The 27,248-nt window shown below is 43.7% G+C and overlaps 4 protein-coding genes across 7 annotated transcripts in view; 1 reads left to right on the top strand and 3 right to left on the bottom strand.

Moving 5' to 3' along the window:
* The window catches only part of LOC139612045 (NACHT, LRR and PYD domains-containing protein 12-like), a 606,901-nt gene that overhangs the window by 18,880 nt on the left and 560,773 nt on the right, over positions 1-27,248 (bottom strand). The window lies entirely within an intron of this gene.
* LOC139612057 (protein NLRC3-like) overlaps positions 1-27,248 on the bottom strand; it is a 129,758-nt gene that overhangs the window by 12,817 nt on the left and 89,693 nt on the right. The gene's annotated exons all lie outside the window — the stretch shown is intronic.
* Positions 1-27,248, bottom strand: part of LOC139612061 (protein NLRC3-like) — a 127,427-nt gene that overhangs the window by 13,025 nt on the left and 87,154 nt on the right. The gene's annotated exons all lie outside the window — the stretch shown is intronic.
* LOC139612043 (protein NLRC3-like) lies at positions 7,586-23,244 on the top strand. Its single transcript, XM_071467166.1, has 10 exons — positions 7,586-7,716; positions 11,059-11,178; positions 11,276-11,511; positions 11,742-13,584; positions 15,543-15,716; positions 17,835-18,011; positions 20,336-20,512; positions 21,146-21,322; positions 21,571-21,744; positions 22,595-23,244. Exons 1-10 carry the CDS (start codon positions 7,586-7,588, stop codon positions 22,602-22,604), a joined length of 3,219 nt encoding a protein of 1,072 aa, XP_071323267.1. The 3' UTR covers positions 22,605-23,244.

The raw sequence follows: 27,248 nt of genomic DNA, 5'->3' as shown, positions 1-27,248 counted from the left end.
TCTCAGGTTACAGCTTCATAACTTCAGAGTCCAGAAAGTTGTGTTGAAGTTATGTAGAAAATTGCCACCAGACACATTCAGTCTGTATTTGTGTATTTGTTGATGATGCATTGATACCTTGAGGAAACTGTAGGAAAAAGACTGTAAGTAGAGACTGAGCAGTCAGGAAGTAGCAGCAGGAGCAGTGTCGTCTCTGAACTGGAAGAGAAAACAATGACAACAAGGTTGAAGTGCTGACTTGTGTTTCAGTGTGAGGTGTGATGTGTTGACATGCACATCAGATGAACGGTGTAGAAATTTTATTTCTTCATATACACAGATGTGATGATTAGAAGGGCCGAAAGTAACTGGACAAATAAACCTCTTATTCATGAATATAAAGTTCAATTAAATATTTAATTTCCAGTGCTGTAAACTGAGTAAATTTAGCAAACATATAGTTTTAAGGGACTGTCAGCATACCTGCTTCATGTTTCTACTTCTACTTGAAGTATGATATTGTACTTTAGTGCACCATATTTATTTAATACCTGTAGTTTCTTTGCAGCAAAGGGACAGTCTATGGTAATGGAGGCCAGGTCAGGACTGTTTCTGCCAACAATGGAAGGGGCCCGTGGGAATCAGAGGGCCCAACCCAGGAGAAGTTGGAGAGCCGAAGCATCAGCACACAGGTATTAACACAGCATTGTGAAAGTCCTGTGAGCTCCCCCGGCCTAGAGGATGGAAGAAACAACAGACTGACCATATTTATTCACCACAAACAACCAAAGTATTGACAGCAGAGACATAACCTGTAGCCAGCTACCAATGTATGCACTGGCTCCTGGGAATTCTGGCTCTTTATTTTCCTTCATATCCCTCTGCTTTTAGTTCTTCAACATTCATGAACTGGAGCCTTAAAGCTTTTGATTATTTGCAAATCCTTGGTGTAAATTGAGATATTTTTAACTCAAGCACACCTGGACCAAACACGCATCTGTTCACATTCACTCACATTCACATGCAACTGCACCGCTTTGTGTTCACATGAACCACTAACAATGATGAAGATGTGACCTTACCCACACTAACAGTCCTCACAGGAGGTTTAATGAGGTCAAACAAGTGGAAACACCTGTGTGGATGGACAATGGGTGGGCAGGCTCTTTAAAGTACTCGTGGTCCAGATAGATACAGATACAGTGTAAAATGGTAGTTACTGTAGCTGTATTTCATCTTAGTCTCACCTCCAAACACCTTGGCCTGCTCTAAAAAGTGGACCAATGTGTTTGGAAAGGAGAGATCTTGTGGTGCCAGACTCTAAGAATCCCCCTTCATCAATAATTGTAAATTGCCCAATAGTCATCCAGAAAAACTTGCTCTGAACCAAAGTGACTGAGCACCACACACTTTAATCCCAACCCTCAATTCAGAACAGTGAGTCTATGGTTGTCTGATGTCCAGGAGCTGGAGTCGGTTCTGCTTCATCACTCACAGCTGCTGTGCACACAAAACAATGAGCCATAAAAGACTTCCTGTTGGTTTATTCATCTCCTGGTCTGTGCAGATACAATAGAACCTAAAACACGCTGCAGCACACTGCACCATCGCTGCAAGTGGATCAGTCACCTGCTGTGGAAAGTTTATGGAACATTAGCAGCAGAGAGAAGCGTAGAAACAAAACACATGAAGGGCTCTCGATCAGGTTTTGAGAATCTAATGATATATACAGAGCTCGCCAGACTAGAAGATGGCTGTAGAGAGAAGGTGAGGGCTGAGGTGTATGAAGGTCTTGGTCCTGAGGAGCGTGGTGGAGGTGGACTTCTTATTTTGACTCGTGTCTCCGGATCTGCTCATGTTACTGCCTTTTTTTTAGGTGGTGATGCCAGGCAGCAAAAGAGCTGTAGAGGTGGATGAAGTGGAAGATCTGTCCCAACTGGAGTGAGTTCAGACACACACACACACACACACACACACACACACACACACACAGCACCTACAGTGTAATTAACCTGTCTGCTTACTGTATGTTCTCAGAGAAGTGTGCGAGAGTTCTGTGCTTCTGAACCTGAAGAAGAAGTTACATCAGGTAACTCAGGTCCTCTCCTCTTCTTCACCTCTCCAGCAGCTGGCATCTGTGTTAAAACTGAAAAAATGACATATAGCTGGGTATATGCTAAAGAAAATCACACCATGCATGTAGGGTAAGGACAATTTAAAGGTGCTTCAGAAAAAAATGAAAGCATAGATAACTGGCTAAAATTTACCAAAACAAATCTGGACCCCAAATATCTACAGCCCTTCCCAAATTAGGTTTTTTAGATTTGATTGTTTTTCTCCAAAAAGGTTTAGTGTACATATATTCATTGAATGGCTGTGTCATTTTCTTTCCCCCAGACTTACATCGAAAACATGCTACTGTCCATTAACCCCTTCAAGCCTCTTAACATCTGTACAGCTGAGCTGAGACAGAAATACCAGAGCAAAGAGCAGCAGAGAAACCCACCGTGAGCAAACACTTCACCACAGCATGAGCCTCATCAAGTGTTTCATTCACTTCAAAACATCTCCCTGTGTGCTCTCATTCTATAGTCTCAGAATTTAACCAGAAGACCTGCTCTCTCCCATCATCTGTACACATATATATTTTAAAGGATAAAGCTTAATAATATACCTTTTTTTTATTACCAACAAATCCTGCAAACAGACTGAAACCAATAATGATATATCTTATTCCTCTGTGCCGTAGTGATAGAAAAACTGCTGTTGTCCAGAAGCTATAAAAAAAGCATCAGTGAGCCACACTGTTGTTGGACTGGGCAACATGTTCCTTCATCACCCTGAACACACACACATTTTTTTATTTTGACTTAATCTCACACACACACTGTCCAGCTGCCAGAAATACTCACCCACCAAATGTGGATTCATCCGCTGCTGAAAATAGTGCCCAAAAATGCAGGATTTCCTCCAGTTTCACTGATGTTTGATAGAAACTACAGTGACCATCTGAGTGTTTTTAAAGATTTATGTTCTCTGTACAAACCAGTGGTCTTGGAGATCAGGTCAGAAAGTATTGACAGGTGGTCTGACAAATTGTTACCTTTGGCATTTCGTTTTTTTTCCCATGATATTTGTTCGCAATTAGAAAAATATGCAAGAAGACCGTCCTCATCATTTAATATACCAGCATCCTTAAGTGGAATTCAGTTGAATTGTTGCATTAAAATCTGTTCTGGTTAATTGTCACCAACATCAAAGTATTTATCACTTGATATCTAATAATACATTTCAACCAAAATTAATTTCATTATATTGGATATATATTGGATTGGCTGCGCTGCGACAGGTTCGTCTGCTCTGTGCTCTGCAGGAGGAAGGCGGAGCATGTATGCAAGCCTGTGAGGAAATGAGGAGACACGTGTGAATTATAATGAAGTAAGTTCATGTATTCGGCTGCTGAAGGACTGTCGGAGGGATTTCTTCATGCTCTTCACCCTGGACAGAGGACTCTCCATGGCAAGCTGGTCACTGGGGTTCAGGGTGCACCTACAGGGCAGAGGGGAAGATTTAATACTAATTTAACTGTTATAGATGCAGAGTTAGAAATGGTTTTTGGGCTGTGGAGCTCAGTTAAACAGTGTTGTGAGTGGGTATGTCTTTGTGTAAAATGTCATGTCCTGTATCTGTTAGTTTTTTAGTTAGTTATTTACTTATTTTCGTTATCGTCTGTTATCCAGTGATGACAAATCAAAATCAGTCCTCTCACCTGTCCAGCAGTGCCCGCCACAGTCAGGTAACCACTGTGTTTACAAAGATGGATCTTCTGAACGCCGAGCCTCGGGTCGTCACTGTGCGGGTCAAAACAGCCAACCTGCACAACACATGATGGAAAATGATTTAGCAGCAAATCAGCTTTGCACTGCCATGAAGTCGTGACGCTTTCAAAGACAGATGAAAAAAGGATTTTTAGTCCCCAGAAGAAGTTGAGCTACAAAAACACTGGATCTGACTTTCCCATCATGCAAGTTGACTGCAGCTCTTTGACCTTTTGTGCCTGATAAGAGGTTCTTTTCTCACATGTGACAAATCTTGCAAAGGCAAAAGACATTTTACAGCCGTTTTCAGAGGCTCAGCTGTGCTCAGCTTGTTCATGGGATACAGACAGACTCCTGATGCATCCCAGAAACACACGGTGCCATTCTCGTGCCTGCACACAAACAAACACACACACACACAGACATACACAGATAAACACGCTGTCGTTGTTGCTAGGATTGAGAAATGATTCATACATTAGAAGATGGTGAAAATGGAACAGGTATTTACCTGGACAGCATGTGTGGCTGCTGATTTGCATCTGTGTAACTGCAGCTGTTTTTTTCTCTCTTCAACATAAAAGACTGATTACCCAAAGTCCATTTTGAACCATGCTTCTGTAACATTTGGAATAATGATATTAACATGTTAATATGGAAATATTTATTTTATTGTTGCAATGGTTTTGCTGTTCTGTATCACTGTTCTTTTGAAAAAAAGATACATAATAGAAATTCAAATAAAAACAAACAAACAGAAAATGATTTGGCTAAAATGATGTCTGTCAGTCAGTCATACAGATGTTGCTGCTGCACTGACCCTGTGAGCAGCAGGTCTCTCTGTGGAGGGTCTGGGGCCAGGTTCTGGCCTCCTGTGATTGGCCATGGCTGCGTGGAGAGAGGGGAAATGAAAGTTTAACAATAATACGACTTAATGGCGTCTGTCTGACCAGAAATGAAACAGTGCTTCCATGTTCAGAAGATTGCATACATATATATATATATATATATACATATATATATATATACACACACACACACACATATATATATATATATATATATATATATATAGTCAATCTATGGATATATATACTTTAGGTGCATAATGGATAAAAGCCACGTCCCCAGTTTTTTTTCTGAGGAGCTTTTAGAGTATTTAGAAGTCCTGCTGTAGAGGATCTAACAGCTCGTGGAGGGACATAAAACAACAGAGAATCTGTGATGGAAGAGGCCAAACCACTGAGAGCTTTGTACACAAGTCAATAACTTTAAAATCAGGATAGTACAGGGACTGTAGTGTAGGAAGTACAGGAGTAATATGCTCTTCCTCCTTGTTTTGGTTAAGTCTAGCAGCAGAGCTCTGAATTAGCTGTAGTTTTCTCAATTGACTTTTTTGGAAGTGCAGTAGAAAGAGTATCACATTCGTCCAGTCTGCTTGAAATAAAAGCAGGAAGGAGCCTTTCAGCAACTTGTTGAGTTAGAAAGTGGCGCACTGTTTTAGGTGGAAGAAAGCTGTTTTTGCTAACTTGCTTATGTGAGGTTTGAAACTTAGATCAGATTATAAAATACAGTATAGATTCCCCTGACTACTGCTCTGCAGCATCCACCACATCCCAGTGAAGCCAACGTGCAAACAGAAGCAAGACTCTTCTGTCAGTCATTCCAGAAGATCTGAGACAATTTCAGTCCCTGGTTTACACCAGGCTTAAAATAACTTACTTTCAATAATGCTAATTTCACATATCTAATGTAAAACATCATATAAGATCATAAAAGCAATCATAAATGATGAATAACAGTAAACACAGAGTTCTCTGGAGCGCTCTTCAACAGTCTGATGTCTGCTCAGACCTTTTTGGAGTAGCGTGTGTTCTGCAGGTCTCCAGCAGCGATGACCCTGTCCCACAGTTTGAGGGGGGTGGTGGAGATGTGGTGGGAGCAGGTGATGGCCGAGCTGTGGAGGGGAACCAGGTACGGTGTCTGAATGACCGGCCAGCCCTCACTCTGCAGGTCAGCCACTACCAGCTCCTCCTCCACCAGGACCACCAGTGCACTGGGGTCTCCTGCAGATCAACAGGACACAGTGAGAACAGTAGTTACACACTGATCTGGGAAAGGTTAGTCTCACTTGTTTAGACTTTTCTCCTGGGGTTGTAGATGATCTCCAGTAAAGCCACAGTTGATATTAATCATATGCACCAAAGGTGAGCACACACTAAATGTCTGTTATGATGTTTTGCATTGCAAACATGGTTTCCTGGTTGATGCACAGATGACACATGTCCTCAGCCTGTTTACACCCCCCACAGGACAATAGTGGCAGTTGAGTCAGTAGGTTTACGTGCACACAGTAAAGCAGGCTGCTGGGACAAATCAGGTTACACCAGGAAATCATGTGCACGTTGTGTTTACATGCATATCACGTGTGCATGTCTTGTGATAGTCGAGCTGAGCTGACACCTGACTGATACTTTTTCATGGCTTCCTTTGAGGAAAAATCAAACCGTTTTTGAAGAGATTTAGTAACATAACTCCATAAAGGTTCAAACTGGTGGAGTGGCCCTTTAGTAAAAACTCCTTTCTCCATTTAACAAAGAAGACAACTTAAATGTTGCCTAAATACAAGAAACAATACATGAACTAAATTATCTGACTGCTCAAAGTAAAGCAGAGTGTAAATCTCCAACACCAGCTTTCAGTAGCAGACAGGTTCTGATACTATGGACACATTTCAGTCTGTACTTAGAGAGTACAGAGGTTTGATACCCAGTGCTGTGCAGATGTTGTAAAAATCAGCATTTACATGTAGCAGGTGAAGAATCAGATTTCTGAATGAATCAGGCTCCACATGGCAGCAACATCTGTAACCTGGATAATCACATCTCTCTATTATGTCTGCACTGTGATCCTGTATATACTGGATATATTAACACTGCTTCAGTACCTTCAGTTAGCAGAAGACTCAGAGTTTTGTGACCTTTCAACTTGTTGAGTGTTTTTTTTCCTCTCAAGAATGTGGTCACACTGTGACACCTGGATGTGATCTGATCACAACGTAAACCAGGCAACATCTGGACCTCAGTTTTATCTCATTCTAGTTGCAAAGCATCCCATTTGCATTTACACCTGCTTTAACATGAGATTCTTATCCAGATAACATCCAGATGGGGAGTGTCTCCTCTCCAGGAGGAACCAGGCTTCTCTGATCTGCCGCCCTGATGATACAAACCGGTTTTCCTCTTGAAACAATGTTGACACAGTGAACAGTAACCAGGTTACAGTTCAATAACTGTAAGATGAATGTGTTGTATGTCACTTGTTGCCTGCCTGTGTGCTGCGGTCTGAAGAAGTCGATGATCCAGAGCCACTTGTGTTTAACTGTGATACAGTGTCTGACGCCATAACTGTCCCTTGGCATGCTGCCACTGGCAGGAATGGAGGTCCACACACACACACACACACACACACACACACACACACAGTCATGTGACTTCTTGTACCTGCAGAGGGGAGGAGGCAGGTGACAACATTATTATTATTTTACTGTCAAAGTCTCTGAGTCAGTTTGTCCCTGTGGACTGTGGAGGGAAGAAGAGCCACAGTGAACTTCTGTCCACACAGAGACACTGAGAGGAAAACCTGTGTGTGTGTGTGTGTGTGTGTGTGTGTGTGTGTGTGTGTGTGTGTGTGTGTCTCTTGAGCAGCTTGTTTGTCCTGACTCTTGTGTGTGTGAGCTCACAGTCAGTGTTACTGGTTTCCCTCTCAGACTGACTGAAGTCCTGAAGATGAGTGATCATGTGGAGGAAGAGGAGGACAGAGCAGAGTCTCCAGGACCCAGCTGTCTGTCTGTGAAGAGTCACCAGTCCAGAGGTCATCCTCTGAACTTCAGTCCTGAACCTGGACCCTCAGACTCACAGTAAGAGACCTGCTACAAACCTGTGAACCTCCAAACTGTCTCTGTAACAGTGTTTAGTGTGTTGAGCTCCTGCAGTGATGTCACTTCCTGTGACAGCTGCCGTAGTGTCACAGAAAATAACTTCCCCTGGTTCCTCTGACATATCAGTGTATTAACAGTGACTGCTGAGGAGCTGGTTTCTTGTGAAATGATCCCAACAAAGAAGAGTTTGACTTTTTTCTTGTGCATATTTTTGCTGCAGCTGATGAACATGACAGAGATGTAAAGATGTCAGTAATTAAAGGGCCGTGGTGGAGCAGAGAAGCAGCCACAGAAGAAGAGAGCAGTGTGTTGGTGAACCTGGATGAGCTGGGATCTAACAGAGTTGACCACACTTTGCAGGATCATTTTACAGCCTGAATGATGAGCTTCACATGTCAGAGCTTCACTCTCCACAGTTAGTTTGATCCAAACTACAGTGAGCAGCTGTTGGAGGAAATGACTGAGCCTCTTTAACATCAAACTAGATATTTGTCAGCTGTTGATACAGATTTCAGGCTCTATGTAATATGGGCCGCTGACTGTAAAGTGGTTCATACTGAAATAACAACATTTCACCACATTCAGTCAACTTGTGTTTTTTTAAACCAGATCAATATTTGTGAACTTTGTCATATTCACATAAAAATAATGTAATGTTGATATTAAATCTAAATTTGAATGTCAAATCTAAACATTGGAGAAACTTAATATTTAGCTAATATGCTAATTGACACTGCTGGTCAGAGGATGTACCAAAATAAAAGCTGAATCCAGCATTATCCACAGTCAAGAGGAGTGGATGGAGAAGGGCAGACGTAATGTACCAGTCATATAAATGGGGCTTTTAAGTTTCAGTTAACAAGATAATGTTCTGTACAAGGAAAATAATTGATAGTGAAGTGAGACTAAAAGGATATCCTCAGGATTTGGAGAGAGTGAAAAGTTTTTAGGGAAATGATTTGATGAGAAAATGACATGGACTGTACATCTTCAGAAATTAGTGGACAAATGTTAGAAAGTAGTAAATGTAATGAGGCGTTTAGTTGGAGGTGAATGGGGACAGACAGACCTGCTTTGAGGACCATATATAATGGATTAATTAGATCAGTTTGGGATCATGGTTGTGTGGTTTATGGATCAGCAGAAAACACATCTCTCAAAAAATGAGATCATGTACAATATCAAGCTTTGAGATGATGCACAGGTGCATTTAAAACAACCCCAACTACAGCATTACAGGTGGAAATGGGAGACGTGCCTTTAGAAATCAGAAGATGACAGATATCACTGAATTACTGGATCACTTTACAAGGTCATAGTCCAGGTCATCCAACACCAGACACATTAAACCTGGCTGGGAAAAGGAGAAGAGGGAAACAAAAAGCTTTGGGTGGACAATGAATCAGAAAGATTCAGAACTGAAATGAGATCAATGAAACGTCAGTCCAACAGTACCATTGTCAGCAATACCACCTTGGATACTTCCAGACGCCACAGTAGATTTCACATTGATAGAAAAGAAGAACAAAGATGAGTTCATTTATAATCCATGTACCACACATGCTGACACTGACAGTTAACATAGTTACATCCAGATATACACAGATGCATCAAAGAGCTCATCTATTAAAGCTGGGGGAGCATTTTTTATTCCAGAATGTCAAATGAAATGTGAGAACCCACTTGCAGGACTGGATGAGACCAGCACGTCTCAGCAGCCTGCAGGACACCTTCTGAGATGACCGGCTGGTCAATGTGCACCATTGTCCTGGGGAGGACGTATCATCTCTGCAAGCCCTCTGGCACTTTAGCACTCGCTCTGTTGTCTGCAGGGTTTTGAAATATGTTATTCCACCACTGAAAGTCGCCCAATAGCACCAACAAACTGAGCGATGGAGGCAGCGGTAAATCAACAGCTCCCATGTTCTGTGAGGTAGATTTACTGTTTTTGTCAGTGGAGTCTGGTATGTGGCTTTGGATAGAGCAATGGCTGTTTCAGGTTCAACAAAAAAGATCTTTCCTTTAACAAAAAGGTCTGTCTCAGTAGGAACCCTGTCCATAATATTGTCAGACACATATATTAATAATCTGAACCTGTTAGTGGCAAATCAGGCACTTTCAGTGGACGTACGAATGTGGACAACTGCCTTATTTTCTTACATTGCAGCCTTTTATCTCTTATAGCGTTCTTGTAAAATATTGCATATTATCCCTCCGACGGGCCTGTTTGGTGGAATCCTGCTGTAGCTGTAGACGTCTGCTCGCACACTTTCACTCTGCACACCAGCAGTTTCCTCTGCAGAGAAGAGCTCTGTCTTACTACCTGCTAAATCCACCGTTATCAGAGAAATCCACCAAGGTGCAGGTGCACCTGGCTTTTAAAGGGGATGGGAGAGAGCTCTCTGATTGGTTTATTAGATGTTATGTCCAAAACACATACATGATGACTGAAGAGACTAATTACAACTTGTTTGAAGCATGCACCGGGTGCTGTGACTGTTTGTCCACTGTTAAACTAACAAAAGTGGATGAGGACACGTCCTAAATGCTCTGGCTCCATGAGGCTAGATGGTTAAAATAGGCCCGAAGTCTTCAGAAGGAACCAATGGGCTCAGAGCTGAGAGCCACTGACAGAGGAGGGAAGTCACAAAGTGTTGAGAGATGAACTCACACACTGTTGGTTTGGCTCTTTTCATGGGGTTTGTTGTCAAGAACAAACATGTAGAATAACAGCAGAATGATCCTTTAATTACACACAAGACTGTCTTTACCATCACTGATATCTGTGCAGATGTAACTCTGACAAACTGTGTGTTTGTCAGTGAAGTTGTGTGATGGTCAGATGAAGCCTGCAGCAGGATGTGGTGTTTGCTGTTGTCACAGTCATGTAGAAACACACAGGCCTCCTTGTGTGAAATGAAGCTGAACTCCAGAGAAAGAATCAATATGGAGAAGAAGAGCAGACACATCAGCAGCCATTAGTTTTAGTCAGGGTGTTGTTTTGTCTTCATTTGTGGCAGTGGCAGTGTCGGGGTCACAGACATCTGATCCTCTCATCTTACCTTTGTATCACTCTGCTTCTTTAGAGCTGATGTGAGACAGGTCATCAACAGCTGGAGACTGGACACATTTAATGACTGACTGACACAACAGTGTTGTTTCTGGATGCTGCTGTGTTGCTTCCATCCTTCAGTACAGTGTGCGGTGCTGGATGGTGACGTCACTGCAGGACGTCAGCTGAGAGTTCCCACAATGACTCTGTCATCAGAGAATTGATCAGTGATCGATATGATGTGAATAAAAACATGTTTGTGTTTGCAGAGGTCAGAACCACAGACTGAGAGCAGAGTCTCCAGGATCCAGCTGTCTGTCTATGAAGAGTGACCAGTCCAAAGAATATCCTCCAGTCTTCAGTCCTGAACCTGGACCCTCAGACTCACAGTAAGAGACAGTTTCTACTGTAAACTGAGGTGAAGATGATTCAGTTATTAGACATATTTGACTGTGACATGTTAGTGATGAAGACATGTCTTCACAGAGGGAGGAAGAGGAGTGGTATCTCTGTGGAGGAGCAGCTGTCCTGCTGTGCTCTGTGTCAGGACGTCCTGAAGGATCCAGTCTCTACCAGCTGTGGACACTGGTTCTGCAGACAGTGCTTCACCTCATACTGGGACCAGTCTGGGTCTTCAGGAGACCCCTCCTGTCCCCAGTGTGGACAAAGACCCAGAACCAGACCTGGACTGCAGACAGCCAGTCAGAGCAGCACTGTACAAAGTGAGACTGAACATGTGTCTGCTGATGTCTTCATTTCTGAAACCAGGACCTGTTGTTTTCTCCAGTGTCAGTTGTTCTATCACACAGCACTGACATTTCAGATGATTCTAAAAAGCACAACATTGAAAAGCTTTTCTTTGCTGCTCTTTAGTTTTTCTGTAGCTGATGAAAATAATCAGCAGATTCTCAGATTCTCTGTCTTCAGTCTGACATTGTCTCTTCTCTTTCAGCAGATAGTGGTCTGCAGGAGGTTTTAGATCAACATAAGATCAGTCTGAGGAGCAGATGTGAATGTGTGACTGAAGGAACTGATGGAACAGGAAGTGGAACCCTCCTCAACAGGATCTACACTGAGCTCTACATCACAGAGGGACAGAGTGAAGAGGTTAATACCCAACATGAGGTGAGGCAGCTGGAGACGGCTTCCAAGATGAAGACCCTCCATGACGCTCCAATCAAGTGCCACGACATCTTTAAAGCCTTACCTGACCAACAGAGACACATCAGAGTGGTTCTGACCAACGGCGTCGCTGGCATTGGAAAAACCTTCTCAGTGCAGAAGTTCAGTCTGGACTGGGCAGAGGGCTTGGAGAACCAAGATGTCAGTCTGCTGGTTCTGCTTTCGTTCAGGGAGCTGAACCTGATCAGAGAGCAGCAGTACAGTCTTCTCAGGCTGCTCCATGTTTTCCATCCAACATTACAGAAGGTCACAGCAGAGCAGCTGGCTGTCTGTAAAGTTGTGTTCATCTTGGACGGCCTGGATGAAAGCAGACTTTCACTGGATTTCACCAACAGGGAGGTTGTGTCTGATGTCACACAGACATCATCAGTCAACCTGCTGTTGACAAACCTCATCCAGGGGAATCTGCTTCCCTCGGCTCTGGTCTGGATCACTTCCAGACCTGCAGCAGCCAATCAGATCCCTCCTACATGTGTTGACAGGGTAACAGAGGTACGAGGCTTCACTGACGCCCAGAAGGAGGAGCACTTCAGGAGGAGATCCAGTGATGAAGAGCTGTCCAGCAGAATCATCTCACACATCAAGAAGTCCAGGAGCCTCCACATCATGTGTCAAGTCCCAGTCTTCTGCTGGATCACTGCTACAGTTCTGGAGCACATGTTGACTACAGAGCAGAGAGGAGAGCTGCCCCAGACCCTGACTGACCTGTTCTCACACTTCCTGCTGGTTCAGACAAAGAGGAAGAAACTCAAGTATGATGAGGGACATGAGATGAGTCCACAGGAGCTGATGGAGGCTGACAGGGAAGTTCTTCTGAAGCTGGGGAGGCTGGCGTTTGAACATCTGGAGAAAGGAAACATCATGTTCTACCAAGAAGACCTGGAGCAGTGTGGTCTGGATGTCACAGAGGCCTCGGTGTACTCAGGACTCTGTACTGAGATCTTCAAAAGAGAGAGTGTGATCTTCCAGAAAACAGTCTACTGCTTTGTTCATCTGAGCATTCAGGAGTTTCTTGCTGCAGTCTACATGTTCCACTGTTACACCAACAGGAACAAAGAGGTCCTGGAGAACTTCCTGGGAAAAACCTGGAATTACAGGTACGGTGATGACGATGATTCGTTTTCCTACGATGATGATGACAGTGACTTATTCCTGGATGAGTTCCTGAGGGCAGCCATGGAGAAATCCCTCAGAAGTAAAAATGGTCACCTGGACCTGTTTGTTCGCTTCCTTCATGGCCTCTCTCTGGAGTCCAACCAGAGACTCTTAGGAGGTCTGTTGGGTCAGACAGAGAACAGTCCAGGAACCATCCAGAGAGCCATCAACAACCTGAAGAAGATGAACAGTGATGAAATCTCTCCTGACAGAAGCATCAACATCTTCCACTGTCTGATGGAGATGAAGGACCACTCAGTTCATCAGGAGATCCAAGAGTTCCTGAATTCAGAGACCAGATCAGAGCAGAGACACTCTGAGATCCACTGCTCAGCTCTGGCCTACATGCTGCAGATGTCAGAGGAGGTTTTTGATGAGTTGGACCTGGACAAGTACAACACATCAGTGGAGGGACGATGGAGACTGATCCCAGCTGTGAGGAACTGCAGGAAGGCTCGGTGAGTCCAGACATGATCAATATAATTATCAATCAGTAGATTAGATCAGTAGTTGAGTCAATTCAGATAAACACAGATTTCATTTATTCTCATTATTCTTGGTTTTACTTTGAAACAATCAAAGGTCAGTTGTGTTTTTTCTGGAGGTGTTGTAAATGCTGTGAGCACCAAAATGTAGATGTTTCAGTTGGTTGTGATTGTTGCTGTTAAGTTCATAAAAACACTTGTTTGTTTTATTTGTAATAATTGTTGGATGCTTCATTGATTTGTTAATGTTCTGTGTTGTTTTGAGTCTTTTTGGTTTAATTCAAACCTGATCAAACTAATTAAAGCAGCTCCACTGATCTTACACCTCAGAGTGTGTTTCCAGGTGTTTCCAGGTGTTGGGGAGGACACCTGCATATGAGAAAACAGTAGTATTAAACCTTTAGTGTCTCCAGCTGTGCAGTCTGATAAATGTCCTCAGGTGATGTCATCTGAGTCAATGTGGGTGGAGTCTGAGTAAGACACCAGACCTCTGTAGACCCCCCTCATCTCTGCTGCATAACACACCTTAATCTAACAGCTGAGGGTTGGTGGTTGAGATGCATTGTGGGTAATGTAGGCAGCAGGTTTTTCTGAGGATAAAGAATGTGTGAATGAAAAAAGAAGATGTCTCTGGTTCATCTTTGTTGGAACTGTCCATTGTGACAGTGTTACAGGAGAGCAGTGATGAATCTGTGGAGGTCTGTATTCAGGACTCATGAGGTTTCTATGACAACAGTCATCAGTGTTTGGCAGTGAACAGTGAATGCAGTGAAGCTGTAATGAGCAGGTTCTAGCAGGTGTTTAGTAAAGTTTGTATAAGACCTGAATAATTGTCCAGAGATGACTGAAGTCATAACGAGCATGGAGGATGTTAGGGGACGCCAAGAGTGGAGATGTAAACCCGTGAGTGTATTGACCTGATCAAGGCTGAGCTTTATTGATTCTTGAACTTTTCATGTTGAAGAGTGAACTTGTGTTTTTTCAAGTGTCATGGTGGAGCTTTAAAGTCTTTCCATAGATTGTGTTGAATGAGACAGAAAGTCCCAGGTGTTTTCTCTCTTGTTGCTGTAGAGGAGAGTCGTATCAGGAAATGTTCAGCTTCAGCCAAGAACACAGGTGTGAATCTATCAGAGCAGAATGGGAGGATTCAGTCTTCTTCTACACACCAGAGCTCAGTGTCATGTTTCTGTGAGGACCTTCTGTGAAAACCAGGCAGCAAACAGAGATTAGATTGAACTGTTGACTGAGATGAATATGAAAACAAAAAGTAAATACAAGCAGAACAGCAGCAGGTGAACCTACAAAAAGACAACACAAGTTACATAGTTTCCTCATTCACCATGCTGCAACTGTGGATTTCGTAGCTCATCCTACTCACCACCTCTAGCAGGAATTCTATTCACAGGACTTAGGAATGGCAGGCTCCTGAAGCACACTGTTCAAACTGCTAAAACAAAAACCATAAAGTAAATGCACTGATAAAAACTGATAGTCATATATGACTAAGGTCACATACCCGTTGGCAAACAGCAATCACACCACTGACCAGGGAGAGAATGAGGCAAAGGCTGAGCATGGCTCCCAGCTGCCTTTTATTTGGCCCTGATTAGGGAATTGGCTGAGGAGAGGAGTCAAGCCTTGAACTGCATTCAAGGGTGTAAAATGCAGCACCACACTACAGTAACATCATTTTCCCTCCTTCATCTGCACAACAAAGATTCCCATGAAACTCTGCAGGTCTGAGAGAGAGTGATGAGAATTACTGTTTCATGTCAAACACAATCAGATAAGATGAGCTGAGCCACAGATGTGAAGAGCAGATGTTCATCACATCATCATCTTTTCTCATCAGATGCATTTTAACTTCAGTGTCTTTTATTACAAACTGTCTGATTTTATTCTAACACATTTTATATTTTCTCTCATCACAGACTTGGTTATTGTGGACTCTCAGAGACTCACTGTGAAGTCGTGTCCTCAGCTCTGAAGTCCAACCCCTCCCATCTGAGACACCTGGACCTGAACCACAACTACCTGGAGGATTCAGCAGTGAAGCAGCTGTGTGCTGGACTGGAGAGTCCAAACTGTAGACTGGAGACTCTGAGGTCAGTTCACTGACTGGAGCTGTTGTAGTTTTATATTCAGTTCAAATCTGTGAAGTTCCAGTTTTTCATTGGTTGGTTCATTTTCAGGATTTCTGTGTGAGAATTTAAAAAATCAGCCAGTGAAGAGAAAGAAGGAAGATGAGACCAGGAGCAGAGTGATGATGGGGAGGGTCAGGAGAATCCCCAGGGGCCGTTTGGGGGCCGAAGCCGGACTGATTATTGTGTAGACTAATAATATTGTGTTATATAAAAGTGGTCTACCTCGCTGCACCATCCTGCAGCCTGAACTGAGCCTCGCAGCCTCTTGTCTCTCCCAGCACGTCACACGCTACCAACTCTATATTTGCAGTAGGGGGGTAAATGAACTGTGATTGGTCGGCTGCTGACCAATAAGAGCTGTGAAGGGGGCTGGTACAAAGTCATCAGACGTGTTGGTGTTATCAGGGAACGTGTGTGTTCACTGTTCACGTTGGTTTGAAGCAGCAGCAGAAAGAGAAGGAGAAAGGTGGAGCAGAGAAGAATGAAAAAGAACAAATACTGGAGGAGGAAGCAGAGAAATGTTCCACAATCACAGAGAGATTCAATTGTCTTTGTGTGTTATTAACAGCTGGGACTGGTGATCTCCAGGTAAAATGAAGGGTCCCACTCGGCCCCTGGAGGAGAGCAGTCACAGTGTTTGTGATTCAGAGCAGCAGAGAATTGACAGAGTTTGATGTTAAAATCAGAAAGTTGATGAGAATCAAAGTGCAACAGTCTCACAGATCTTCTGCTGCTGCTGCTGATCTGAACACCAGCAAAGCTGCAGCTCTCTGCAACCAACACATATTGCAGCTGTTGTTGTGTGTTGATGTCAGCACTGCAGCATCATGGGAAGCCACAGACCTTCAGACTGCAACACAAACCAGATCAAAGCAGGGCCAGTGGCTGAGGCGGGAAAGTGGAGACAAGAGGAAACTCAGCTGGGACATGGAGGCAGGAAGGATTAGATTGATGCTGGGAGCAATTTATGAGCAGCTCCCACCTCCCCAACATCATAGTGAATAAACAGCTGAGGAGCCAACATGTCCTCTATGTTCAGGTGGAGCTTCATGTGGCTCCTTCTATCAGGGGCTAAAACAAGCCTGTCTCCAGGCCCACACACCTGGAGACATCAGCAGGTGCTGAGGTGTCTCCCAGCAGCCACTGAGAGTCAGAGCTCAGAGGTGAACTCACTGGAGGCAGAAGGAGACAAGATGGATTTGATTTGTTGGTGAGGGTGAAGGACTCAGGTGGTAGACTGAGGCCGAGCACTCGTCCTCCTCAAGTTCTCAACAGTAACACAAGTTCTTCTTTAAAGATGTGGACACAGAGAAATATTTTCCCTCCTCCTGTAAATGTGACATTGTGCAGTTGTTTGGTGACTTTGGAACATTGAAGCTGCTCCACCATGTTTGTTCTGAACAGTGTGACTGAGTTCTCACTGTTTGTTCACGTCCTCAGTGTTTTGTTTCTGTGCTGATGTCTGTAGTGTCAGAGAGGGAACAGACTAAACAGATGTGAATCCTCTGATTCTCCTCTGATTACAGACTGAACTGAGGTCAGCAGCAGCTGATCAACCTGTGTTCACATCAACAGCTGTATGAATGTTGCACTGATGTTACCGGCACCAGAGCTAGGGGTCTCTGGTCCGGCAGCATGAGCTCCTCAGGCGGCGAGCACTGAGCGGCTGTGGATCCAAACACATGACACGAGAGCTATTAGCTCATGCTACTGCTGCTCAGCAGGTTTATTCTCTGCACATGCGCAGAGCAAAGCAGAGCAGAGACTATTTGCTTGGACCCACTGGTGTTAGAGTAGCCTCTACTGGTGTAAAGTGGTAATGCTTTCTGCAAAGGTTCAAATAAAGGTTCAAATATTAAAATGAAAAAGAGGGAGTGTCTGTTAATATAATAAACTATAAGTGGATATTTCAGACCCACTACACTGACATTTGGATGATGCGTGTCGAAGGCTGACATGATGAAGATCCACAATAACAGAAGGACAAAGTCACTCTACTCATTTTAGACAAAGATCATTGATCAGGACAAATCTGATTGATTATCAATCACTGATCTACTTCTTTGATTCTTTATTCAGATTGTGGCGCTGCAGGTTGTCAGAGATCAGCTGTTCTTCTCTGGGCTCAGCTCTGAAGTCCAACCCCTCCCATCTGAGAGAACTGGACCTGAGCTGGAACCAGGACCTGCAGGATCCAGGAGTGAAGGGTCTATGTGGTTTTCTGCAGAGTCCAGACTGTAGACTGGAGACTCTGAGGTCAGACTCCATGTTTTCTTTCTGTGCTGAGATGAATGTGATGTGAAAGTTGTGTTGACACTGAGCTGCAGACATGAGGCTGATATTATACTGATCCACACTGAGGATCTTCATGGTAAAGTCTGTTTTCTTCTTCTCTGCTTTTAGTCCAGTGACTGTTTCTCTTCAATGACTTTTCAAAACACCAACAGAAACACATTGAATCTGTCAGACAATAACTGATCTATAATCAATAGCTGATGGTCCCAACACTTTTATAAGGCTCTGTGATTGTCTTTCAAAACTGCCGCTTTGAAAGACAATGGCACAAGCCTGACACTAACCTCCACATCAGAGCCACATCAGAACCCCCCTCCACCTCCCCTACCAAAGGAACGTCTCTCTCTATCCTGGAGAGAGATGTCAACAGGCTTTTTAAGAAGCAGAACCCCCGCAAAGCAGCCGGTCCTGACTCTGTCTCTCCATCATCCCTGAAGCATTGTGCTGATCAGCTGTCTCCGGTGTTCACGGACATCTTCAACACTTCACTGGAGACCTGCCACGTGCCAATCTGCTTCAAATCCTCCACCATCATCCCTGTCCCCAAAAAACCAAGGCCCACTGGTCTAAATTATTACAGACCCATTGCCCTGACCTCTGTGGTCATGAAATCATTTGAGCGCCTTGTCCTGTCCCACCTCAAATCCATCACTGACCCACTCCTGGACCCCCTGCAGTTCGCCTACAGAGCCAACAGGTCTGTAGACGACGCCGTCAACATGGCTCTCCACTTCATCCTCCAGCACCTGGACTCCTCAGGGACCTTTGCCAGGATCCTGTTTGTGGACTTCAGCTCTGCCTTCAACACCATCATCCCGGCTCTGCTGCAGGACAAGCTCTCCCAGCTGAGCGTGCCTGACTCCACCTGCAGGTGGATCACCGACTTCCTGTCTGACAGGAGGCAGCACGTGAAGCTAGGAAAGCATGTGTCTGACTCCCAGACCATCAGCACTGGATCCCCGCAAGGCTGCGTTCTTTCTCCTCTGCTCTTCTCCCTGTACACCAACACCTGCACCTCCAGCCATCAGTCTGTCAAGCTCCTGAAGTTTGCAGACGACACCACTCTCATTGGACTCATCTCTGATGGCGATGAGTCTGCCTACAGGTGGGAGACTGACCGTCTGGTGACCTGGTGCAGGCAGAACAACCTAGAGCTAAACGCTCCGAAGACAGTGGAAATGATAGTGGACTTCAGGAAGAGCCCAGCCCCACCCACCCCCATCTCCCTGTGCGACTCCCCCGTGGCTACCGTGGAGCATTTCCGCTTCTTGGGAACCACCATCACAGAGGATCTCAAATGGGAGCTGAACATCAGCTCCCTCATCAAAAAAGCTCAGCAGAGGATGTATTTCCTGAGGCAGCTGAAGAAGTTCAACCTGCCAAGGACTATGATGGTGAACTTCTACACCTCCATCATTGAGTCCATCCTCACCTCCTCCATCACCATCTGGTACGCTGCTGCCACGGAGAGGGACAATAACAGACTGCAGCATATCATCCACTCTGCTGAGAAGGTGATTGGCTGCAATCTTCCATCCCTCCAGGACCTGTACGCCTCAAGGACTTTGAGGCGTGCAAGGAAGATTGTAGCTGACTCCTCCCACCCTGGACACAAACTCTTTAAGTCACTCCCCTCTGGCAGGAGGCTGCGGTCCTTCAGGACCAAAACCTCTCGCCACAAAAATAGCTTCTTCCCATCTGCTATTAGCCTCATCAACAAGGCTAGAGAGCCCCACTGTTGCTGATCCCCCTGATCCTCAATTGCACCAATCACCAGAAAAAATTCCTCGTATGTGAAAACATACTTGGCAATAAAACTGATTCTGATTCTGATTCTGATTCTGATGTTTGTACTGACTCCAATATTCAAAGCCAAGTTGTCATAGCAACAGGTTGTTTCATCACTTTAAATCCTGTAGGTTTGACTGTGTTAAATATTTGAGCTCAGTCACCAGGTGTCTGTGTCTCTGCCATTCCATCAACTAGTGAATTTAATATATATTTCTATACATTTGTTCTCATGTCTCCAAACTTCAGCCTGACATGTTTGTTGTCTTTGAAAACTTGAGGATCTTTAGTGGAATCTGCACAACATGAGTTTGTATAGATGGAGCCACAGGTGGAGCTGGCAGAGTTGAAGAGGTGGAGTCACTACGTCTTTATTGAAGCAGCAGCATGTTGTCATGAATATTAATGAGAGCTGTTTTTACTTTGTCTGTTTGACTCTTTGTGGTTTCAACCAGGAACTTTGTCTCCTAAACTCACATCTTTGATTCTTTATTCAGATTGATCAGCTGCAGGTTGTCAGAGATCAGCTGTTCTTCTCTGGTCTCAGCTCTGAAGTCCAACCCCTCCCATCTGAGAGAACTGGACCTGAGCTGGAATGAGGACCTGCAGGATCCAGGAGTGAAGGGTCTGTGTGGTTTTCTGCAGAGTCCAGACTGTAGACTGGAGACTCTGGGGTCAGTTCACTGTTGTAGATCTTATATCTTGAATCCACAGCTAATGAAGCTTCACACACAAGTTGAATCCATTGACTGTGAATGAATGAATGACATTGTAAATAGTTGTTGTCTCATGTTTCAAGTTGTTCTTCTCTCAGACTGAGAATGATTCTTCAGTTTCAGCTCATTTCACTCACTTGTCATGAATAATGTCTGTTCACTTCAGTTCAACCTTCACAGCTCACACACTCGTATTTCTCTCAGTCAGAGGACTCATGTTTTCTAAATCCACTGGAGAAAATGTCCAGTGTTAGTTGTTCAAGTCAATTCATTTTTATCACAACAACATACACAAGATCCTCACAACTAATATTTGTCCAAAGAAAGTGAAGAAAGAATCTTCTTTTTTTCAGTAGATTTCAGTGAAGTGTCAGGACTAATGTCTGTTTGATCAAACTGTGTGTGTGTGTTTTCATCTGTAACACAACACACACAACTGTTGTGTTGACAATGTTGTGTTGTACTGACATGATGAAGATCCACAATAACAGAAGGACAAAGTCACTCTACTCATTTTAGAAAAAGATCATTGATCAGGACAAATCTGATTGATTATCAATCATTGATCTACATCTTTGATTCTTTATTCAGATTGATGGGCTGCAGGTTGTCAGAGATCAGATGTTCTTCTCTGGTCTCAGCTCTGAAGTCCAACCCCTCCCATCTGAGAGAACTGGACCTGAGCTGGAACCAGGACCTGCAGGATCCAGGAGTGAAGGGTCTGTGTGGTTTTCTGCAGAGTCCAGACTGTAGACTGGAGACTCTGAGGTCAGTTCACTGTTGTAGATCTTATATCTTGAATCCACAGGTAATGAAGCTTCACACACAAGTTGAATCCATTGACTGTGAATGAATGAATGACATTGTAAATAGTTGTTGTCTCATGTTTCCAGTTGAAGCAGCAGCATGTTGTCATGAATATTAATGAGAGCTGTTTTTACTTTGTCTGTTTGACTCTTTGTGGTTTCAAGCAGGAACTTTGTCTCCTAAACTCATGTCTTTGATTCTTTATTCAGATTATGGCACTGCAGTTTGTCAGAGATCAGCTGTTCTTCTCTGGGCTCAGCTCTGAAGTCCAACCCCTCCCATCTGAGAGAACTGGATCTGAGAGACAACAACCTGCAGGATTCAGACCTGAAGGATCTCCGTGGTCTCGTGGAGAGTCCAGACTGTAGACTGGAGACTCTGAGGTCAGTAGAGGGGCGGAGTCAGTCCATGCTGCTCTCAGCAGTATTGTACTAAACACAGTTAGTATCAGAGCAAAGATCCAGTGTTTCCTGTGAACCTCCAACCTCCTCAGTGGCTGCTTTCCTCAGTGAAGCTGTGAGAGGAGAACGGGGACAGGCTTCAGGATTGGACAGAAAGACAGAGAGAGAGACAACAGTCAGCCAATCAGAGCAGCCAGAAGCTTGTTGTGATCATGTGTGTGAGTTGATGTGAAGACAACTGTTGTTGTGTTGATGTGTACAGGAAATAAAGCTGATTCCAGCTGACAGCCTCACAGATGGACAGAGACAGTGTCCTCATTCATCAAACTGTCCAATCGGATCTGAGACTGTTTGTTCTCTGGTTTCAACACTAAACAGCTGATCAGTTTCATCTGTGTCACAGCTCTGAGATCAGTGTGATGGAGCCTGACAGTCCCTGGCTCTTAGTGACAGCCTCCATGTTCAGTCAGGTGATGTTTCAGAAGCAGCTCACATGTTGATCAACACACAGAGACTCTGTGTTTAAAGTGACATCAGCTGACAGGTAACAGGAGTGAATCCATCACTGACCTGTTGCTGACTCAGCACTTTGTTTCCACTGTGGACTGAGTGAAATGTGCAGAGTGAACAGACTTGATGCTGAACGTCTCTGCAGGTCTGTGAGCTTCCAGCTCAGTGTGTTCACTCCAACACGTTAACATGAGAGCTGAGAGGAAGCAGCTGCTGCACATCTGGTCTGAACAGGACTGAAGTCCCTGCTGCATCACTGACTGATGAAGTGAGTCTCTGTAAACACTGATTCATCTCCTCTGCTTTCTTCTTCTCTACACAGCTGGAGGTGAGAGTGGAGAGGAGAGCTTGATCCAGCAGTGACTGACAGAGGAATCAGAAGAAGTGGAGATGACTCTCAGTGCTGCAGTCTGAACTGATCTGAGAACAGCTCCACTGTCACACACAGAGTCCAGTCCACCATCATCCCTGTGTGTTCCTCTGGATCTGACAGAGCATCATCAGTGTCTCTGGACTTAAAGCTCATCAAGTTCAGCTCTGAACAGTTTCCTTGTTGAGCTTTACAAAGAGGGAATTTCACAGTAAAATGACTTGAACTCTGAAGATTAGTTTGACTCAGATGTTGAAGCCTCATGTTCTTCAGCTGAACTTTACCAGATATTATTGTACAGGAGGAACATGTTGTTTTTATCCTCCATCTCGTCATTCAAGTTGTGTTGAGGAGGAACAATCACACAGACCAACAACTCTTTCACTGTGTATATGGACATGTGAGTGTTGTTTTCAGACAGGCTTGAAAAATGTTCATTTCTCCATTATAATGCTGAGTCAACAAGTGTCACTGATTCAATGGATCATTCATTAACTGGACTTTAAATCCTCCTTCATGGTCAATAATGTTTTTATCTTGACTTCCTGTTTGATTCCTGGTCTTTAATCTGTCATTGTTTAGACATTTTACTTCTCTTTTATTCCATAAAGTTCCCAGTTTATTCCTAAATGACTGTATGTGTTGTTGTTGTGTGTTTGTTGTGAAGCTCTTGCTGTGTAAAATGAAGATCAGGGTCTGGGCCAGATATGACTCTGGACTTCTACTCCAACATGTAACAAAAGTCTCTTGAAAGTACTTAAAGGAGTCAAAAAGATGTTCAAAAAGGCACTGAAGACCTTCAGGGTTTGATGCTGTAGAGTTTATTCTTTGTGACAAGTCATAGACCCGAGCCTGTCCTGGACCAGACTGATGTCCAAACTGTTCTTCACATCCTTTTATCCCATAAAAAATCCTGCCCACTTTGCCTCCAAAAAGGCAACTTTGCCTGCCTTCTCAAAAAAGATGTTCCAGGTGCCTTGGAAATAATGGAGTCACAATCAGCCTTCTTGGCAGCTCTTTACCTTTTGTGACAGTTACTAATGGTGTCCTGCTACATCTTCAATCATCTTGCATGTTCATTCTGTTGGTGTCATGTAACCTTAGTTTGAACCCCCTTAGCTGCCATCAGCTGACTCCCTTATCTTTGAAGGGGCTTCACTGCACCTTTTTAAAAAGAACCGCAATGCACTTGGGAATACATTTATCATGTCTAATTACATCTGTAAGCCCAACTATTGCCCTAAGGTTGCTCCACCAATGCCTTAACATTGCTCCACTAGCGCTCTAATGAGTAGCTGGTAGCTGGTATCATCAATCATCATGTTGGCATGCTCAGCCAACAAGCCATCGTTGGTGTTCTCTACCAAGAAGTCATTAAAGGTGTTATGCTCTGCCAAGAAGTCATCACAGTGGTACACTTAGCCAATGCTTAGCCAATGCTCTAACAGCCTGGTACATGATAACAAACCACACTGAGTACGCATAATAGGTGGTAATAGGTAATAGGTGTGAGTTTAACTCCTAGGTATTGACTAACTTCACTCAGTAAACAATAATATGATATAATATCAGAATAAACATCATCTATGTGTCTTTGCCCTCCCCCCCTGGAAATGTTCCTCATTTTTCACTGTGAATTAAAAACACAGTAGAGAGACCGGCAGCAGAGTCCCTCCAATAGGGTCCGGCTGCAGCCTGCAGACCAGGGGGCATGGCAAGATTGGAGCGTGATGTAGCAATCGGACAAGTGGCTAGTGGAGGACTGCTACGTCACATACCATATTGGGTCAAAGGTCATTAGAAGAGAAATATGGAGGAAAAAGATTAGAATATGTCAATGATTGCAGAGGGACTAGATTTCAAAATAAAGAGAGTGCAATTGACCTTACACTTTACTCAGAGAACACATCTCAGATGGGGACGAGTTTAACGGAAAGTCAGTGGCAGGATTATGCAGCAGCAAAGGAAACCATACCAAAGAGCACAGGAAGCAGAGGTGAGAAGAATGTTCCATGGTGGAATGAACATTGTAGGCAAGCAGTGAAAATGAGAAACAGCATTTAGGCAGTTGAAAAAACATCACTCACTAGTCACATTAATCCAGAAGATCTCAAGCAGCAGTTAGGAAAATTATAAGAGCAACCAAGCGTGCACACTGGGGGTGATACTGTGACACAATAGGGAGAGAGACACAGGTATCTGAGGTGGGAGGTATGGTCAGGACAATGAGTGGCATTAGGAGGAATTCTTTAATACCGGTGTTAACAATAAGCAACAAAACAGAAATCAGCAACATAGAAAAGGCAGAGATTTTGGCAGAGACTTTAGTTAAAATCAGAAAATGCTAGACAGTGTAGAGATCACATTCTGGCACTAAACACAGGTATTAATATTAGGAAACCTGCAACAGGAGATAGTTTAGACTTTCCTTTTAGTTGCTTTGAATTGAAAAGGGCCATCTCCAACACGGCAGTCACCACCAGGGAAAGATGGCATTTGTCACAGCATTCTGGATCATATGGACGACAGTGCACTGATGGTTGTATTACAATTGTTCAATACACTGTGGGACATTGGGAAAATTCCAGTTGCATGGAAACAGTCAGTCATTGTACCCATTGTAAAACCTGGCAAAGACTCATCAGATCCCTCAAACTATAGACCAATAGCTCTTACAACACAGTTGGGAAACACTATGGAACGGATGGTAAGGGAGGCTACTGTACTTTCTAGAAAGTAAAGACTTGTTCTCTCCCTTCCAAAGTGGGTTTCAGAAAGAGAGAAACACCATGGACTCTGTGCTACGCTCGGAGTCAGAAATGAGAAAAGCCCAAACAAATAAGGAGATAGTAGTTGCTGTATTAGAAAGAGCCTATGATATGTTGTGGAAGGAAGGTTTACTAAGTGAACTGAGTAGATTAGGGGTGGGTGGCAGGTTGTACAACTGGGTGCTGGACTTCCTCCGTGAGAGAACAATAGAAATAAGGGTGGGAACAGAATACTCAAGAGTATATCAGGTTGAAAATGGAACCCTGCAGGGAAGTGTTTGTAGTCTGATATTATTTAACATCATGATTAATGATACTTTTTTTTTAAACTCTTTATTTATAGATCATTTTCATGTTTTAGTACAGGAAGGTAAAAACAAAAGGACAAATATCAAACATTGAACAATTACCCATATCCAAGGTCCGCGGGTGATCAACAAATCCAAAAGACAAAGTATCATACCCAGGACATGCATACAGTCTCACTCATTAGCCAAATAGGCTTGCCATTTCTGCCATCGTTTTTCCCCTAGATCTTTTTGGAGTCTGACTGAGTAAATCATTTGCTCTAATACATGTAGTTGTTTTACAATATTAACAAAAGAATCGGTAGTGGGGGCATTTTTCTGGAGCCAACATTTTGTGATGGCCTTTTTACTTGCAGCCAGCAAGACCCTAAGTAGGTACAAATCAGCTTTACTCAACCCATCTGGCATATTCCCAAGATAGAGAGTTGTGAATGATACATTCATATTAAAACATAGAACACAGTTGGGATGTGGAACAGTGGGCAAATGAGTGGGGCTTCAAGTAACAGTATCTGTGGCAAAGACACAAGTGATATGTTTTGCCAGGCGTCATAAAACAGTATCACTGAAATTATAGAGAGTCAGAATAATTAGATTTCTAGGTGTACTATTTGATGAGAAGTTAACCTGGATCAATGAAGGAAATTGTTTATATAGTCATAATTAAGATGGATAATAAGAACCATCCTTCCTTTTTCTAGTCACTCAGCCTGATTAGATTCATGGTGGGAAAAGGGCAACCAGAGCAGCCCAGATAAGCTCCTCCTACATTCCCAGATGCTCTCAGACCAGCTGGGAGAGTCAGGAGTGTGTATATAATGTAAGTTCCCACCATCTTCTGCCTGGTTTGTACATTAAATATAACTGAAGGCTGAAAATAAACTAATCAGTTCATGTGATTTTTTTTTATGATCAGTGGTCCACATACACAAAAATGTGTACTATAAGTATATTATTAGTATTATAATAACAATAACTATGATATATCAGATCAATGAAAGTAAAAGACCTACGCTCCCAATTTGAGATGAGGACCGGGGGAGCCGGGGATCGAACCACCGACCTTCAGGCTTTTTCTCCTCAGCTGCAGCCACCCCATGTTTGTATGAGGGGGTGTTCCGTGAGCGGGAGCATTATGACTGCTATTGGCCTACTGTGGGTTTGGGTGTGTAACTGGATCGCTAAGTCATGGTTTGGGGGGGTGTAACTGGATTGTCACATCATGCCCTGATCATGCCCACGCCCCCTGGTCTGCAGGCTGCAGCCGGACCCTTCTCCAGGCCACTGACATCCTTCAGGTGTACTACTGCCACCAGCTCGGTTGCAGTATTGACACGCAACTGTAGTTGCAATAAAGCTGCAAGGGATGTTTCCAAAGGTCTATAGACGTGCTTTCAAAATAAAAGACCAAGAGGTACACTTCAAGCTGTTTTTGACAAAGTCACTGTAAAACCTAATGTCTTAGAACTTTTCATTCTTCCCTCTGGACATAAATGTTCAACACCAAGAGCCTCAGAACCAGGTCTTTTC

Source organism: Trachinotus anak, unplaced genomic scaffold (assembly GCF_046630095.1).
Source record: "Trachinotus anak isolate AG129_WGS33_773 ecotype Australia unplaced genomic scaffold, CSIRO_AGI_Tana_v1 ptg000030c, whole genome shotgun sequence".
Classification (NCBI taxonomy): Eukaryota; Metazoa; Chordata; class Actinopteri; order Carangiformes; family Carangidae; genus Trachinotus; species Trachinotus anak.
The sequence above is the reverse complement of the archived record's forward strand: the minus strand, read 5'-3'. Positions and strand labels throughout refer to the sequence as shown.

Excerpts from the sequence above, each read along its gene's own strand:
- LOC139612043 (XM_071467166.1), top strand. The coding sequence starts at position 7,586 with ATGAGTGATCATGTGGAGGAAGAGGAGGACAGAGCAGAGTCTCCAGGA. Across the intron at positions 13,585-15,542 it reads AGGAACTGCAGGAAGGCTCG|ACTTGGTTATTGTGGACTCT; the intron begins GTGAGTCCAGAC and ends CTCTCATCACAG. Across the intron at positions 21,323-21,570 it reads TGTAGACTGGAGACTCTGAG|ATTATGGCACTGCAGTTTGT; the intron begins GTCAGTTCACTG and ends TTCTTTATTCAG.